At 39.3% G+C, this 18171-nt stretch overlaps 1 protein-coding gene across 3 annotated transcripts in view; it reads right to left on the bottom strand.

Moving 5' to 3' along the window:
- Nucleotides 1–18171, bottom strand: part of LOC103386242 (cadherin-4) — a 220036-nt gene that overhangs the window by 57234 nt on the left and 144631 nt on the right. For all 3 annotated transcript variants that reach the window (XM_025059968.1, XM_025059967.1, XM_008320420.3), the window contains exons 4-5: nt 8218–8444; nt 318–500 (exon numbers count right to left, since the gene is read on the bottom strand). In XM_025059968.1, coding sequence (XP_024915736.1) covers nt 318–500; nt 8218–8444 — 410 coding nt within the window. The remainder of the gene's footprint in view (nt 1–317; nt 501–8217; nt 8445–18171) is intronic.

Raw genomic sequence — 18171 nt, 5'->3', positions numbered from 1 at the left:
AAAGTGAGCACTATTTTCTGCTTGTCTACCTGTCTGTGGTTCCCAGAGAAGAGCAGACAAATCCTTCTTCATGGGGTAAATTTGGAGCTTTATAAATAATAAGAACTTTTTTTTTAGAGAAAATATTAAAATGACTACCCTCGAAATTAGACACAGCTCATCCTAAAAAAAGATAATTTGTTGTTTTTACTTTGCTTTTCTCTACACAGACAAATTCTGTATATTCTCAGATGTAAGTCAAAGACAGAAGAACATCACAGAAACCAAACATACAAAAATAAAACACAAATGCAGTGTTTGTTGTCACTGTCACTCACCCTGACGAGCATGTGTGGAAAGGGACCTCTGGAGTTTTCCGGCACATTTATAGGTGGGATGACCCAGTCTCTCTTCTGTCGCCTGAGAGCATTAGCCAAGGAGCTTCTCTGATGTTTTCTGGGAAACTTTATAACTTTGGGTTGGGATTCCCAGGCTCTTGACAACATTTCTTCAATGCCAGCCTAAAAAAAACACAGACAAACAATATATATTTCATCTCAAATCACCTCACATCCTGCATCCATGATTTACCTGCTCATCTTATCACTTGCAGGAGATTGCTTTTTTTACCATGACAGGCCATAAGATGAATGTATAAAGTGCTGTAAAATGACGTGTTACCACTGTTAAAATTGTAGCTAAAATTGTGGTTGTCATGCTGAGGACAGAGCATTTTGGATCAGTGATAGAAAAGTAAACACTAGGAAACAAAAATAAAAGTTTTTTTTTAAGGTGCAGCATCCATTTCACAGGGCCCCTTTGGCAGGAAGGCACTGCCAGCTCAAGTTCTCAGCTTCAGAAATCAAATCTTCTTCTTGGCATGGTCTTTACTGAGGTGATCTATGCCTTCATTTCTGCACTGATTGTTTTCAGATAGACAGCATTATTATCCACTCACACTTATCCCCTCAGCCCATGCTGAAGACAAAAATAAATGAGTCACCTTGTTCTGATAGGACTTTGTCAGGGGCTAAAACATGTATTTTAGAAATAGTAGTTTTTTTCATGTAATAAAATGTCCTTCCAACTATTGCAAGGAAATTAAAGTGGTTCAACTAACCTGAAATGCTCTTGTCTGCTGTAGTTTACATCATTCAACCACCAAGGTTTGATATTTGATGCAGAAGTGCATTTTACCAACAGTTTCAATCTGTATTAAAACTCTCTTGTGCATTGTCCCGTATGCATCTGTTTTTATAATACTGTTTCATTTCTGTCTTCATGACGTTTACTCATGAGATTTGAGTTTAAAGTGATGATTTACAAAATCACCGTTACACATGTATCGTCCACCAGGTGTGGTATCCACACACCTGAACACACAGAGAAACCCTTAAATCACAGAAATATAAAACCGTAAAGCAGAGTGATACTATTGGTGTGTGCATCACCTTTGTAAACACACACATCGATTAAAGAGTATTGCATAATTGAGCGCTAATTAAACAACAGGCTACACAGTGAAGCAGGTCATGATCTACGTTTCCCTACCAATCCACTTAGATCCTCAGACCAACAACTCAGTGTGTGGGACTAGTTTTTTTATCTACTTAGCAATAATTTCAGGAAAATCAAACTCAACAACTCCATCATGTATATACCTCATAAACCTTATAAATAACCTCAAAAATAAATATATGAAACCCAAATGCTTATCTTAGCTTTGTATGACATGGCGTAAACGTGGAAACCATCACCTCAACAACGGCTGCCTGCAGCATCCAGGAGCAGAAAAAAGGGTATCAGACTGATATCGGTATAGACAGATTATTCAAGTTGTAGTATCAGTATCGGGGAAGAAAAAGTTGTATCAAAACATCCCTTGAATTTACTTTAAATTTTTACTACTTTGTTGTTTAACTTGACAGCTACAGTGCTGTGTTAAAGACCTGGTTATCTGTTCCTCTGTAAGACTGTTGTGTTACTGTAATCCCACTAATCCTATTGTTGTCTCTGCACAATACGCAGACACACAAACACACGTCTCTCACACTTCCTCCTGCAGGGCAAGGTCAGACAGTCACAGACAGTTACTGTATGAACAAAGGTGACCACAGGCAGCTTTTTTTCTGCCAAAAAAACCCCCCAAAAAACAAAACTGCCTGTTGACAATTCGTCCTATCATTTTACACCTGCTTTGTCTGTGGAAGAGGCAAAGTGTAAGCTACACCTGAGTAAACACGCCGTTTTTCATCCTTTGTTCAAAGCCTTTGCACATTCACAGCACACAGTATTGGACCATGTGCCCGGTGCAGATCGTTCTCTGGACAGCCAGGCCTTCGATTTATCTGAGGAGAAACATGACACAAAGGCAGCCGCACGACCAGCGAGAACGTTTAAAGGAGGGAGAAAGGAACACAAAGACCAGATGTGTTTCACTGATATGATCGTGTTTGTTCTAGCTCTGCTCATCCAAAAACGCTCACCGGTAACAAACAGCATGCCAGTGTTCTACAACAGAAGCAGGTGGATTCACTCTCTGTCTGTAAACGTGGACAAAAAGAAGACGGCACAACTCGACCAGTCATCCTCTCAGTAAAGTATTTTTAGTCCAGACTGCTGGACTAAATTATGGAGCATCTTTTACAACATATTTTCTGCAAGAAAAAATAAATGGTTGCTCTTAGTCTGTTGATGGAGGCGGTCTATTTGGTCAAGTTTGAACTTTTTGCAGTGAATAATAGTTCAGCCAAAATAATAGAAAAAAAAAGGAAAAGTGGACAAGGGGGCAGTGATGAAAGAAACCCTAATAATTGAATGAAAGAGATATGTGGATAATATCAGTACACTAGCTTCATGAGGACTGTTTCTTTCACACAACAAAAAGGATGACAGGATGTTGGCAGTGTGACAATAGCAGAATTGCAGAGAAAAGAAGAAAAAATCTGGAACATGGTTTCTGGGAGCTGCCATGGAGCTCAGTGTTTTTTGTTTTTTTTTCCTTTCTTTCTTTGTGTACATGCAGAAACCATGTGTTTGAGCATCCTCCTGCAAGCAACACATAGAAGGTGTGTCTGCGAATCCCAGACTATATGTGTGTGCATTAACACATGGTAGAAAGACTGCTTGTGTGACTCTGATATGCCTGCGGCTGCTGAAACCCAGAGGCAGAAGGGCCAGCTGGCAGAATGCTGCTTCCTATGCAGCCTGGGCGATACTGTGGCTTTCTTCCGGCCTGTGATGCCTCAAGCCCTGGAACTGACACCTGGAGGTTATCAGAGTGACAAACAGGCAAGAAAGCACAAAAAGAGAACATGTTTACTGCCTTTAATCTGTTCAGAGGGGCTTTGAAAAATATCTGATTTGAGGTTTTTGAATAATTTATTCATATGTCTAAGTGAAGCTAAAAAAAGAGAAAATCGTTGTAAGACTCTTGTTGACTCAAAGCATTAACATCACAAATAACATTATTATGATTTTAAAGCTTGTAGTAAACGTGCAAATGTCGGTCACTGTCACTTCAATAACCAGAGGTCCCCAGGGTCCAGGTTTTTAATCAAACTGCTGGCCTTTGCATTAATCTGCCCTGAATAAGATGCTGTGATGCTGTTTGTGAAGACGAGGTAAAGTTTTAAATGAAATTAGCGCAGAAATGCACTCTGACGACCAGTCATCTCAAAAATAAGTGATGCATAACTGATGGGCTCTCAGCTGGTGAAAAAGTCAAACCAATGTGCCATGAAACCAGCATGAGACGGAGAGCACTCATCGGAAGGACCTATCTGTATGACATGTTATAGCCCGAGTACATAAACAGAGTGGAAATGGCTCTCAGGCACAAGATGTTCCGCACTCTAATCGTTGGGCCGTCGAACACTGAGAAGTTAAACAGTGAAATGAGCTGGTCAACCATGGAGAAGATTCCAAATATGCTGATTTCTGACAATAAAACAGAACTTTGTGAACCAAGCTTGTGTGCCTCCTGTAAACGTCCCTCCGCTCAAATCTGTTCTCAACCAAACGCACGAATTGCAGAAGTGGAATTCAGTTGAGCTTCTGTCAGAACACATAATCTGTCTCTGCATAAAGCAAAGAAACCAAATGAGTCAGTATTGGAGCAGACCGCTTTTTAATCACCCTCGGGAAAAGGGGGATATTCCAGTGTGGTTTACATTCTCTGCTGCTGATGCTGCTGCCAGGTGGATTATATGCAGAGGAATGCTGCGGTTCACAGATGCGATAAAGAAAACCTCCCTTCTACACAAACGTTTCCTCTCTGAACGAAGAGATCGGCCTCAGATAACAACCTCTTTTCTCTGTGGACCCCTTTTACGGATAAGGGAAATTGGCCATAATGTGAAAAAAACAAAACAAAAAAAAAAACAGAGCACTGATAACACTGTTTTAATCATAATTTCATAAATTATGTGCACATTATATGTCAACTTTACTTATTTATATCGATGAAGTCAAAAAAATGTTTGAAATATCCATGCATCATATTAATTTTTTAACTTTGATTTAAGAAACAGAGAAACAGTGATTTAACTACTTTGCTCCGATATTAAAAATACTGTCGTCACGGCCAACATTTCTGAGTTTATTGCCAAACTATCTTTTCTCAAAAGGTTAAATTCCCTCCTAATTTAAGAGTTTTAAAGATTAACAGTGAGGACGGACAGAAAGTTAAATTATTCTGAAAAAGGTCTGAGGCAGAGGGCAGGTGCATTACCAAGTTTGTTTACAAATCAGCTGCATTTATGAATGTCATTGAAAACAGCGGACGACTTTTGGACACTACAAGCTGAGCTTTGATCCTACAGTGAACCTTGTGTAAACAAAGCCAGTGTAAAACGCTCAGGGTGAGAAAAATAATGAGTGTGAGTCGACGGAGTGTCTTCAACATGGCGACCACTAATTGTGAATGACGCCATGTTGATTAAAACTTGAAGATAAACATTATTAATTATTAAAAGAACAAGTCTATTGTACATATATGTACTTGTAGCCTTAACTGTATTTAACAGGAAACAAACTATGTTAATATTGCACTCTATCTAATTTAACAAGTGGCCATTTTTGTGTATTACAGGGTTTGAATACAAATCAAAAGCCTAGATTTTTATATGATACAATGCGGGCAGGAAGTGAATGCAAAATTAAGTATTATTGGGGTTGTGTGGCCCCACCCATTTACTGATGCCTGGTTTTTCTGTATGGATTTTCTTCTTGTCCTTGTGTACAGAGGTTTTCCAGCATACTTCAGGTTCATCCTATTATGCTATTTGGACACTGTAAATTAACCATAGGTGTGAATGTGAGTGTGAATGGTTGTTTATTTAACGCCTCAAACCCTAATTTTCCAGAATGTACTCCACCCTCAGATGATTGAATCATAATGGAGAATGTCTTGACCTGGCTAAGTGCTATCTACTGCTAATGTTACTCTGTCACACTCCTGGTCAGCTTTTCTACCAAGAAACCTTTTAAGCCTGATGTCTGAGCCAGTGACAGGCACGGAAAATTTCATCAAGCTCCAGCCCCCATAATCATTTGGCAAGATTTTTAGTTAATGAGGCTTAAATCAGTGAGGCTTCCTTCATGTCAAGAGGCAGACTGGTCAAATACACTCCAGTGTGAAGCCAGCTTCATTAATCAATGTTTTATTTAGTACTCTTTTTCTTATTTTGTCTGAGAGTTTGGTGCGAGTTCAACTTATAAATATGCTACACTGGACCTACTCCCTGAGGCTTGATCAGAACTGTAACCTGGGTTGCAGTTGATTTGTGTTAATGGGCTGCCAAATTAGGCTGCAATTTATTTATTTTTTTATTTTTTACACGGGTGAGTTTTTTCATTTATCACTACATTTACAGCTTCTAATGTGAGTCATGATTCAATAGATCATAACTTATGATGTTGGCAGTTCCAGTTCATCCTGTCTTATCATAAAAAACAAACAAACAAACAAACAAACAAACACAAAAAACTCAACCAAAGTAGGGACTAAGGTGTAACTCTACACCACCGGCTTTACCAGCATCAGGTAAAGTCAATTTCTTTGAAACTTTATTTAATTAAAAAAAAAAAAAGCTCAATTATATTTAATTAAAAATTGAAACATGGACAATGTGTGAATAAAAAGTACAGAAACATGACTAATGCAAAAATGGTACACTATCTGACCTGAAGGTTTTTAATGCACATACAATACAGATTTCTCCAAGACTTCAACAGGACATTTTACCACATCACTCACTGGTACCAACTGCATCATAAATTGACACTAATCCCCAATCCTCCTAATACCAGTAAGACATTATCTTTTCAACAGTTGGACACTTACCTATATCAATGTAATTTCCCAGCTTGGGTCCAATAAAGTATATTTATCTCTCTAAGATGATTTCTAAGTTTAAGTTACGACATTTTTCAACCACAGAGAGAGGAGCCTGTGATCAAAACTCATTTGCTGGCCACACAGTCTATGTCAGGGACCAGCGCTCGCACCGTTCCTCAACTTGTGTTACGACTAATCATCAGTAAACGGGAGAGCCACTCTGAGGTCAAATACAAAGTTAATTTGCTGGAAGTGTCACTTGGGGGTGCAAGGTAGTTTGAAAGTAAAGAAGTGTTAGCTTCTTTACTTTTCGCATCGGGTCAGGGTTTTCTGTTGGACTAACTTTCAAACTGAACAACTGAAACAACAGGGGCTGCAGGACAAAAATGTCCAGACAGACTGATGACACGACCCACAGAGACTTGTCTGCAGGCCGTTTGACAGCAGGTCACACACTCCGCCGCTGGAGTCAATCTCTGCCTTTTGTTTTTTTAGGGGATGTTAAGGCAAAGTTGTGTGAGTAATAAAGTTTGACTGCGGAGAGCACAAAGCCTAACACAAAATGAGTCAAAATGAATAATCTTTATTTATAAATGTCAAACTTCCCACTCAAGTCATTAACAGTCAGCGGAGGCGTGTTTTTATATAGAGTGATGTTTTCAGTCTCACTTCACTCGATTTATTTTCCTTTTAAATGTTGTTCCAGCAGTGTGAAATAATCAGACATGGTGGAGTAAAACTTCAAAAGACAAAAATGAGAATCATTAAATTAAATTCAGTGTCAAACCAAAGTATTTTTCTTTTACAATTACGGTAACACTGACATACAACGTGTCCCTGTGACATGGTAACTACTGATTTTATGTTTGCGCTAATCCTGAAAGCAGGATTCATTTTAATTTCTGCTCAGGGATCACGGCTCAGTCAGGATAGAGGATTCAAATTCTGTTCTTGTACCTCACCTGTTCAACCCAGTTGGAAAATGACATGAACGCACGTCAACAGTGACTGGCACAGTGTGTAGCACACTTGTCTTTGTAATTTCCAAGTGGTGGAGAAAACATTTTCATTACTCGTTTGATTATTGGACCTTTCAGTCTGCACATGTCAGAAACATAATTATCCTCTGAACTACATCACCTGGTCCTCGTAGCCCTCGACGGAGCGGAACATTTACTCAATCAATGTCAATTATTTCCCAATCTCAATTATTGCACCAACAGTGGGCAGAATTTAAATCCCCACTCAACTATTGCTTCGGCAACTCAATTTATATGCTCTTTGTCATAATTATAAACACCAGTGAACACCAATGGGCTCGGAATGCAACAAGTGGTGCAGGAAAAATGATAATGTGTTTTTCGGTTAATTAGGTTCAGCTTGGGATTATACAGTAGAGTCATCTACCAGGGGTAACATACAAAAGAAAAACAACTGATGTATTATTGACTTTTCAGGCAAATATTGGAACAGTTTATAACTGGCTGTGAATTAACCTGGGGAATAAAAACTGTCTTGCTTTAGAGAAATACAAAAATACGGATAATAACATTTACTAATGGACTAAAGATTGATCACTAGATTAAAATGCCCGTAATGATGATAAACAGACATACCTGAGTCGTTGTAAACTATAGCACCGGATTCTTACTTGAGTGGAACCACACCGCTCCAACCACTCTGAGAATATTTTAAATATGCCATATTTTAATCATATATTTTTCTTTCCATCTGTTTTAACATGTTATAAAACATAACTTTGAAAATTCATTTATATAAATAAAACATAATTTTATTTTTTGCATCTTACCATTCCCATGTCCATGCTGATAAACTCAACCAATAACCTCAGCACCAGCGTACTGTACTGAAACCTCCTAAAACGGCGCTCTTCTTACCTTGGTGAATGGCAGAGGGTGAGGATGTCCAGCCAAGGCCAGTTTAACGGTGGTCTCCCAGATGTGAGGATCGTGTAGACCATAAGCCGTCACCATGAACTGCACAGGCTCTGACAGGTTAGCCACCTCCTGCTCTGCATACACCGTGCCGTCAGGTCTCACGCTGAAATTAGGGTCACTGCTGACAAAGCCCACCTCTCTGCTGCGCTGGCAATCCTCAAACTTGACTGTAGAGACAGAGACAGAGAGAGGACAAAGGCCCCACAAAGTCAGGGAGCAGAACAATGAGAGTTTTACTCATTTTAGGTAATCACAAATCCTTGACACATAAGGTGAGCTTAAGATTAAGCTGTACCCATCAAACATATCTCGAAATATCCCGTCCCTTCAGCTGTCAATCAATGTCCTCTTTTCTGACGTCGCTAGGAATGTCTTATCTCAAACTGGAATACACAGTTTTTTTTCTCACTTAACTAGACTGAAGGTAGTGTCAAACTGCATTTTTCTCAGCTCTGTTAGGGAAAGGTATGGACAAAGATCTAAAAAAAAAAGAAAAGAAAAAAGGGTTCTGGACTTATTGTTATTTATATAAAATTATATTATGATTGTACTGGTCTGGGCCACCTGACATCTAATCAGGCTGAACATCACCAGAAATGTCTGCTTGACTGAAAGCAAAGTAAAAGTGTGCTGAAGAATCTTATGTTGTTCATCCGTACTCTTTCTCTGGAGATGGCTCTTTTGAGATTGTAGGAAAAACAAGAAGAAATCTACTGTGTTTAAACTCTATCTGCTGCTGACGGATGACATCAGTGTGAAATGTTTTCCTCACCCACAAAGCTGTTTGTGAGCACCCTCTGTTCAAGCCATAACAGACAGTGCTTTTTCTATTCCACACCAGTCCAGTCAATTCACAGCTCAGACACACAGACTGTGAGAGTTTTTAAATTAGCAATTGTCTGTCAGTCTAAAAATATTTTTTTAATGATAATGTGTTTGCTTATTGTCTCTTTTCATTAAAAGCTGCTGATGTTGGCACTCTGAGCAATGGAATGGAGCTGTCCATGGTCCTGATTGTACTTTGTCTGCCTTGAACAGCTTTTTTATAATTACATTTTTTATATGGTTCCAAATTTGCATTGATAGGCCTTTTTTTGTGATTTCTTTTTTGACTTGTCAAGGCTAAAATAGCTTTGTGAAAATTACAACAATGTCCTGCTGAGCCAAATTACAAAAGCAGATATGTATTATACAAATGACTCATGTTAAACAAGCCAGGCTAATTGCTGTCAATTACAACGCAGGTCTCATGTGAGGGAATTGGCAAAACTAGGCTTGAAGACATATATGCACAACCGAATCACTCCTGACATCTGCTAATGTGTTAGCATTTTATCCTGTGTCCTGTGTTCTTTAATTGCAGTTTAGAGAATGTTTATGAATGTTAACAGTGTAGTATATCCAGTATTTCTCATTAGGGCTGTCAGTATCCTGGCACACGCAAAAAAAAAAACCAAAAAACTCTACTGTTAACCACCTTTCAAAAAGACATTAATTCAGCCCTGATCTGTGACATTTATAATGAATCGTCGACAGGTTCACAAAAGCTCTTGATATTCATTTAACATCATGTTCACAAGTCTGGAAATAAAATCTTATTTGAAATGCTGTAACATTATCTTTAAAGACCAGACAGTGAAGACTGGTGTAAAGAAAAGCTATGGGTCTGAATGTGTTGGAAGAAGGAAGGAGTGTGTGTGTGTAAATGTCTTGGTTAAAACCTTAAGTTTTAACTAAAATGTGTGACTTTTGGGGCAAAAGGTAATGGTACATTAAACACCACAACACTAACATCGTAGTAAAAGACACATCATCCTGTAACTACCAGTCTGTGTGTGTTTGTGATTTAACCCAGTCTGGTAGTACATAGGAAAAACACTAGGATATTGTATTATGCAAAAAGAAGCCAAATTCAAATTTTATATTTTGAATTCCACTGACTTCTTTGGACTTCAAGCTCATCTGAGACAATGAAAAATGTGTTTTGTGGTTCCAGCTTATGTTTTCGGGGGGTGGAGGTGAGATTGTGGGAGTTGGTGGTGGTGAAATAGAAACACTGGATTTGTGCCAAAGGAAAAAAGAACAGAGCCCAGACCGATGCAAAAGCCAGCATCTGTGTTGGAATCCATTGGCACAGGATATTTGAAAAAAAGTTCCAAAACCATTGAGGCGAAAGCTTTGTTGAAATTTCAGAGGGACATATGCTCCCATTATTCTGACACCTCGTGCCAGAATTTCAGTGACTTTTGCAGCAGGACGATGCAAGGTGTCAATCTGCATACATTGACGAAGGGTGGGTTTTAGACTTTCAGATGTGTGTGCTTGGCTGGTCTGCATGCAGATCAGTCTCCTGTTTTAAAATGTCTGGAGCTTAATGAACAGGAAAATCACACAATGGCATTTTGGAGAAAGGTTCCTCTTTCAAATTACTGGGAACTGGAACCAATGAATACACTCGCCTGGGTCCAATATTTTGAGAGATGTCGATTGCTAGTTTGAATCCCAGCCATGGTATGGATTGGGTGAATTGAGTAAACACCAAAAACTCAGCAGTGGTTCCTGGTTCATGGAGAAAATGTGTTTTCTGCGATTTGAGTTGGTAGGGTGTGAAACATGGAAACGAACAATAAACTAACTTTTAAGAGCATATCATATTAAACTTCAATTTCATTTATGACTTCAAGTATGAAAACTAATCTGAATATAGATTGTTTTTTGTTTTTTTTGCTTTTTAGTAAGTGCTGTGTTGGGTGATGGAATTGAACATGTTACAATTTTAAGAATGTATCTGTGCTTAATGATCTGTTGTTTTAGTTCTGTGGTGCGAGTAATCTGCTTTGTCATCTTACGCTTGGCGAACTACATCCTTCCTTTCTTTGAAAAATTGATCTTGAAATGAATAAACAAAGAAGAGGCCTGAGGGCATTTCCTCAGCTGACAGCCCTGAAGGTCAGTAAACCCACAGTTCTCCCGTTCAGTAGAAGAAGAAGATTACATACATATTTTACCACACACTACCATTGGACTTAATCACAGCTTTTCTGAGAGCTGCGACGACAGACTGCAGAACATACATTAACCCCACTGTATGTGTCTGTGTGAAGAATTTGCAATGAGAAACTTAATATATATATATATATAAATATGTATATAATGAAGTCCAACACAAGGCAAACATCCATCCTTGATAACCAGGTCTGCGTGTTAATGGTGTAACACCAATGCAAGGACATCGCATTGTGCTATGAGATAAAAGATGAAAACCTCTCTTTAAATAAAAAAAATAAATACACTGAATTGACACAATGAATGAATTGATGGTTTATTATATGATATTTATACGTAAATGTTTTTGGTTCCTGATCTATTTAAATGAACAAAAAGTAGCAAAAAGAAGTCATTAATTTACAGGGACTGCGTGATCTTGTGTGTGCAGCCCTTCCTGTAATCCCTGTGAAAACCTGTGAATAAAAGTTCAACCCTGCTGCCTCCAGAGCGGATAAAGAAACATTTGTATATGCGTCAGTGTATTTATTAAATGAAACAACAGGCCAAGGTGGTCTCGTCTTTGTGTTTGGTGCCTATAGATTCTACTTCTCAACAGTGTACGGCAGAGCTGCCAATTCATGTTATTCACAAGCAGCTCATTCAAGCCTAAATTAATCTTTTTATCTGTAGTAATTGATGTATAAACCTATGAAATGACACATTCAATGAAAACCCTACATTCACAGCACTACACAGGGCCTATACAAATACATTGCTCTCTTTTACTTTACATCAGCGTTTAGTGTAAAGTTTAGTTTCTTCTGAGGCTGATCAACTGGTTTCTCCCTCATAACTTATATAAACTCTGTATATCACTTTCTGATTTTCAGTTGTTCAATGTGTTTGTTGCTTACAAACATGATTTGCTCATAGGGTGTATGTAAGTGACAGACACAGGTCCGCTAATAGCCACTAAAGGTCCACTAAAAACTAAAGTAAAATGTCCTCACATAGAAAAGGAGACACTAACGCTCAAAGGCTGTAATTACGTTTTTGGTTGGAGTCAGGAGTGAAGTGTCATGATCATCATTGATGAAAAGTGAGGCAGCAGTCTATTTAAAACAGGGATAAAAGCTGACCTTGTGACCCCAATAATTCTTAGCATCACTCTGAGACACACATTCAGGGAAATATTATGGGGGGTTAAAGGTAAATAAAAATCAATCATTTTCATTGATTGTTGTCATCTTTTGGAAATCCACTTTTTATTATTGTGTTGTGTTGAAGCCAAAGGTTCAAAGTGTTAAAGATACACAATAAGACATTATGTAAAAAGATAGGTTGGTAGGTGGGTGGGTGGAAGGATGAATGGATGGATGGATGGATGACGGATAGATAGATAGATAGAAAGAAAGATGGATGGATGGATGGATGACGGATAGATAGATAGATAGATCGATAGATAGATAGATAGATAGAAAGAAAGATGGATGGATGGATGGAAGGACGGATGGAAGGATGGATGAATGGATGGATGGAAAGATGAAGGATGGAAGGATGGATAGATAGATAGATAATAAATATTGTACAATCTGACAACCATGAATGGATAGACTTTTGTTGGATAGAATTTTACACTTCATTCATCTAAGGTGTGTGTATGTGTGTGCTGCGGTGCATGTGTGTCTGTGTGTATTTGTTGTGTCTCTTTTGTGCCCCCCAGAGTACAGCAGTACTCTGCAGTCTGCTCGACGGCTGCTCTGGACTGTTACAGCAGTAACATGCTGTCCAACAGAGAAGCTAACAGAGCAGCACAGACACAGCGACAACAGAGCAAGCAGGCAGCCGTGACTGCAGACCACTGTGTCCTACACACACACACACACACACACACACACACAGACAAAGGGAAATGTTTATGCTCTTTGTCTTATCCTGCTTGTAAAACAACAATACCGTACTATAAAGGAAGATGAACCTGTATCTGTGTGGAGATGCTACACATGCATTATGCAGTGGTCCGGCACAACTGTATCTCAGCTGAGTCTGCCTTAACACAGTTCCACCTCTTACCCCCGCCCCCACCTATTTGTTTATACCATGTTCACCTGTCAAATGTGTCGCTCTCTCCCCGAACCCCCCCTGTTTTCTCCCAGTTGTCACCTCCTTGTCCTGCCTCCTCCCCCTCCCATTGTCCTTACTTCCTCGAGGCTTAACACTGTATCCCACCCCCCAACCCCACCTGCCCATGACTCCCTGTTGAGTCATAGCTTTTTTCTCTCTCTCTCTCTTTCATGCAAATCACAACAGTAGCAGTCTAAGGCGAGAGCTACACCTCATATAAAGGCAGGTCTGCTCGGCGTTCACACATTTTATACATAAAGTATACTGGTTGAAGTGATTGCAGGTTAATTAGTTTTAAGAGATCAAGGTGTTTTTCATGTTTTCTGCATTAACAACGTTTTTGTTTGTTTATGTTTGCACTATAATTACTGTTTTAGTTATTATTTGTAACATTTGGCTGACACACAAACACACTTCCATCTCTATGTTAAACATAAACAAAACCAAGCACCAATTAATGCATTAATCCTAACTAATGGTAAAAAAATTCAGATTTTAATCGTATGTGTACAATCTTCAATCTTAAAGTAGAAGTAAAAGTGTAGATATCAATGACACTCTTTAAGACATTTGTTTCTGTCGAGACACTTATTTGTTTGTGATTCTTTAAAACAATACTCCATTTCAGAACAGTGACAGGCCTTATTCTGTAAGACAACTAAGACTTGGCATCAAGTGTCTAATGAAAAGAAGTATCTGTTGTTTATAATTATGGTTATGAATTTTTGATCAATGTCGGTAACAAAGAGATAGAACCATGTCATGAAGAATTACACTAGCTAAGGCAAAAATGCAAACAAACTGCAAGTACAGGGGCTCAGCGTGGAACATTAAAGAAGAACTCTGTTTCTTCACAACAGGGGAAAAAGTTTAGGATGAATTTGTCAGTCCGATGAACACGAGAGTGAAACTGGATACATGCTGAGAAGGGTAAGTAAATGTAGAGCACCTTCACTGAGATCTTTTCTGCTCAGACGCTGCTCAACACACCTGCGAACGTTCCCTCTGATCATCTGCTACTTTTCTGAACACGAAAGGAAATCCAACGCCAAGCAGTTCAGATTTGCAAAAAACAGCATTTTTCTTTTCACTCCAACCAGTAAATAAGTTCAATCATGTGCAGCATGAACTTTACTGACACAAAAATATTTACAATATCACTGAGGGCGAGTTTTCCTAAATCCAAGCTAAAAATCAAAACACAAAAACAACATCTTTCAATTGCTTTGGGCAAATGAAGTAAAGCTAAACTAGAGCTGCGTTGGTGTTAGCAGAGGATTTCTGTTCTGATGACCCTGTACTACACTGTGCATGGTCAGAGTAGCTTGAGATGAAAATGTGGTGATGTTAAACAACGTTTTTTTAATTCATTTTTATCGACTGCAGCTCCACATGATCATATAGTCTACTTTTCCTCATTGACAGTTTTTACTATTTGCTGTAAAACATAAACATGGATACGTGTATATTATAGTAAACAGTGTTGTATACAGAGAATAAAAATGGGCCATGGGGAAGGCTGTGTACACAAATCAGACTTTTAATTAGCCAGCAAGTATGCAAACTTATTTGTAGTTCACTTTCTATGATAGTCAAACAGAAAATGACTCACTGGTGTACTGTGGATAAAAACATGACGTCCAAGATTTAAACAGCTGAGGGTGATATTGATGATTTAACAGCACACTCATCACTTTGACTATAAAAAAACCCCAATATCCAGCTTTAAAGAATATAAAAAAAATTCACAGAAATGACTGGTCCCTGGACCAGGTTCAGAGTCACACTATGTTTGTAGTGGTGTTCATTTTTTCAAGTTTTTTTTTTCGTACTCCAAAAACTAATATACTGCAGTGGCATTAGTGGATTTCAAACGTAGCATGTGTATCTATTGAATCTGTCGAGAAAGCGAGAAAGTTGAGTTGAAACACTTTTCAAATCCAAACTCTCACTCTGCTAAAGCTTATTACCAGGTTTAAATTACCATGTAGCTCTTTCTGAAACCGAGCAGGTACAATGTGACATTCCTAAAAACATTTTTTTTTCTTATGCCGCAGTCAGAAATGAATTCCTCTGCAGTTCTGTGTTTTACCCAAAGCCCACACACTTCCCTCTGACAGCAGGCTCTCACAAAGGAAAACTGCTGCAACTAAAGAGTGCTTAGGCGTATGTGTGTGTGTGTGTGTTTCACTTAATATGCGTTAGTGTGCAGCAGAGCAGAAGTGGAGGGAGATATAGAGGCAAAGTAAAAGAGAACAGAAGGACATTAAAGTGGGTGTGTGTGTGACACCAGCTTTTTTACATATACAATTATTACAGCTGATGTACAAATGGGATTGGGTGTCGTCGACTGCCTGCTCTCTTACAGATATAATGGTGTGTGCGTTGGTGGATGAGCTGCTGTCAACCTGCATTTGTGTGTGTGTGTGTGTCAGCGCATGTGTATGTTACACTTTTTTTTCTGAAACACCTTATGCTTGTTATCTGGTGCCACTTCACTGACTGGGCTGAATGAAAACTTGTCACGTTGTTAGTGCGCTGCCAGGTCCGTGTGTCCAACATCTTTCCGTGCCACTGCACTGTTGTTTTGTCTTTGCCCCCCTCCCTCGAACCTTAAAGGCAATGACTGAAGCCTGAGAGCCTGTTAATGCCCTGTGCTATTGAAGGCCTTCTACAAACCATCATCGTTGCATCAGCGAAGTTGACAATTCATGTAGACTTTCACTGTATTCAATTAGATCATGAAACAAACAGCTCAATTTTTCACAGCAGTATCACGTGCACGTGGCCACATTAGCACCACTTGATGATTCTCAGTGTGCTAATGTGCCACTGCAACTGCTACCCTGGGAGTATTAGGCGAGGCACTTATTAGCAGAGCATTTAGGTTCTGCACAGTCCGGGCCCTGGCTCTTATCTCTGCATTAGCCTACTCTCGTGAGGAGAGGCAACGAGGAAGCTGGAGGAATGGGAAGGGGAAAAAAGTCAAGATAAAAAAAAAGGGAGCAGAGCTGAGCGGATGCAATTAAAAGACCGGGTCACAGATCGCAGTACCAGGCGTCAATGTGATTAATACACCGCCATTCAGCCCAGGAGCTTCTCTCCTCGTTCTGTCTTTCTGCTGCACTCGCTCTATCTTAGTGCATGTGTGTGTGTGCTTTGTTTGTGACTTTGTTCTCAGCGTTACATACCAGATATATACTGTATGAGTTTAGCCTAATATATGTTATCTTCAGGTGTCAGAAAAGGCCATTGTATTATATATTATAGTAGGGAGGATAGCGGTGTGGTGACTAAATGACCACTTTTGTACCCCAGCCTCAACCTTAACATTTACTTTTTTTTCTCGTTCTCTTTTCATACAGCTGCTTTTTTAACAAAAAGCAAAGGTCTGTGTGTTGGAGCCAGAGTTATCTGGGCCTTTTAAAAATGCTACCAAAACACTTTGGTTTATAAGGAAGCGGGGAAAAATGACATTATCTTATTTTTTTACTCTGACAATTTACAGTAATTCGTACTAAACAATTAAGCTGAAATACCTCAGTTGGGAGAGGATCAGACTGAAGAGCTGAAGGTCCCTAATTCAATGTCGGGTTTCAGCAGTGATTCCATAATGTAGCGGTTGTAATGCCTGCCTTACACGCAGAAGGTCCTGGCTTCGAGCCCCAGAGGAACCACATAGTGAATGGCGCCTCCTTTGGGAGCCTGTGTAAGTTGCTAAGACTCATACTGTGAATTACGTCACATTGTGGGACGGATAATTTCACTGCATCTGATTGCTACAAGGACCACATGGTGGGAAGTGGTTGGTGTCCTTGCCTTACAGCAATGTAGATGATTTGACCCCTGGTGGTAACAGCTGGTCTTTCTGACTGGAGTTTGTCTGTTCTTCTCATGTGTTCGTGGGTTCTCTCTGGGTTAACTGTTCACTCTGAATTGACCACAGGTATGAATGTCAGTGTGAATGACTGTTGGACTCGAGGACTATAAAGGGTGTACCACCCCAGATAAAGTCTAAGTAGGTCTTACTATGATGAATCTTTTCAGGTTTCTGTGTATTTGACTGCTGAAAATTATTCAGCGCAGTTAAATATCAATGAAGCTTATGCAAGTCTGTCAATACTGAATCAGGTGGATTCAACCCAAAATCAATGTGGCCTGATAGGAAACCAGTATCAAACTTGCACTATTTTGAGAATACCTCTCTGGAAAGACAATGGAGAAATTCTCCGTGTTTAGCTGGTGGACATTCTTTGAATCTTACAATAATGAGGAATGTTCTTTTTTCACAAAACACAGTGAGCTGCACAAACTTGTCAACCTTTTTTTTATTTTATTTCTTTCATCTGGCTCCCACTCACCAGACCTTGCCTTGAAGGCTTTCTCTTCGATTTAGCGCGAGCAGAGAAGAAGCCACGCTTTATCACAGCAATGTCTTTTTTAAAGAGGTGAAGCGACGAAGCTGCCTCAAGGCTACACGCTGTCTGTTATCTCCCAGTACAATATAATAATTTCACATGGCCAAAAGCAAGATAATGGGACGTCAGCAGGGCTCGGTGACAGATAGGAAAATGTGAGCAAACAAGGGCCAAGGATCAGGGGACAAAAGACCTTCTAGGAAATATGGACTCTCAGTCAACCATGTAATGACTGTAATGAAAACCCATTCTTCCACAGGTAAGAAGTTTTTATTTTCCGCTCATAAGTCACGCTGTCAGTTTATTGTTCCCCCAAGGAGATCTGGGCGCTAACATTTTCTTTTGAAAATTAAAAAGAATCTTA

The sequence above is a fragment of the Cynoglossus semilaevis genome, chromosome 11 (genome assembly GCF_000523025.1).
Source record: "Cynoglossus semilaevis isolate Cse_v1.0 chromosome 11, Cse_v1.0, whole genome shotgun sequence".
Lineage (NCBI taxonomy): Eukaryota > Metazoa > Chordata > Actinopteri > Pleuronectiformes > Cynoglossidae > Cynoglossus > Cynoglossus semilaevis.
The sequence above is the reverse complement of the archived record's forward strand: the minus strand, read 5'-3'. Positions and strand labels throughout refer to the sequence as shown.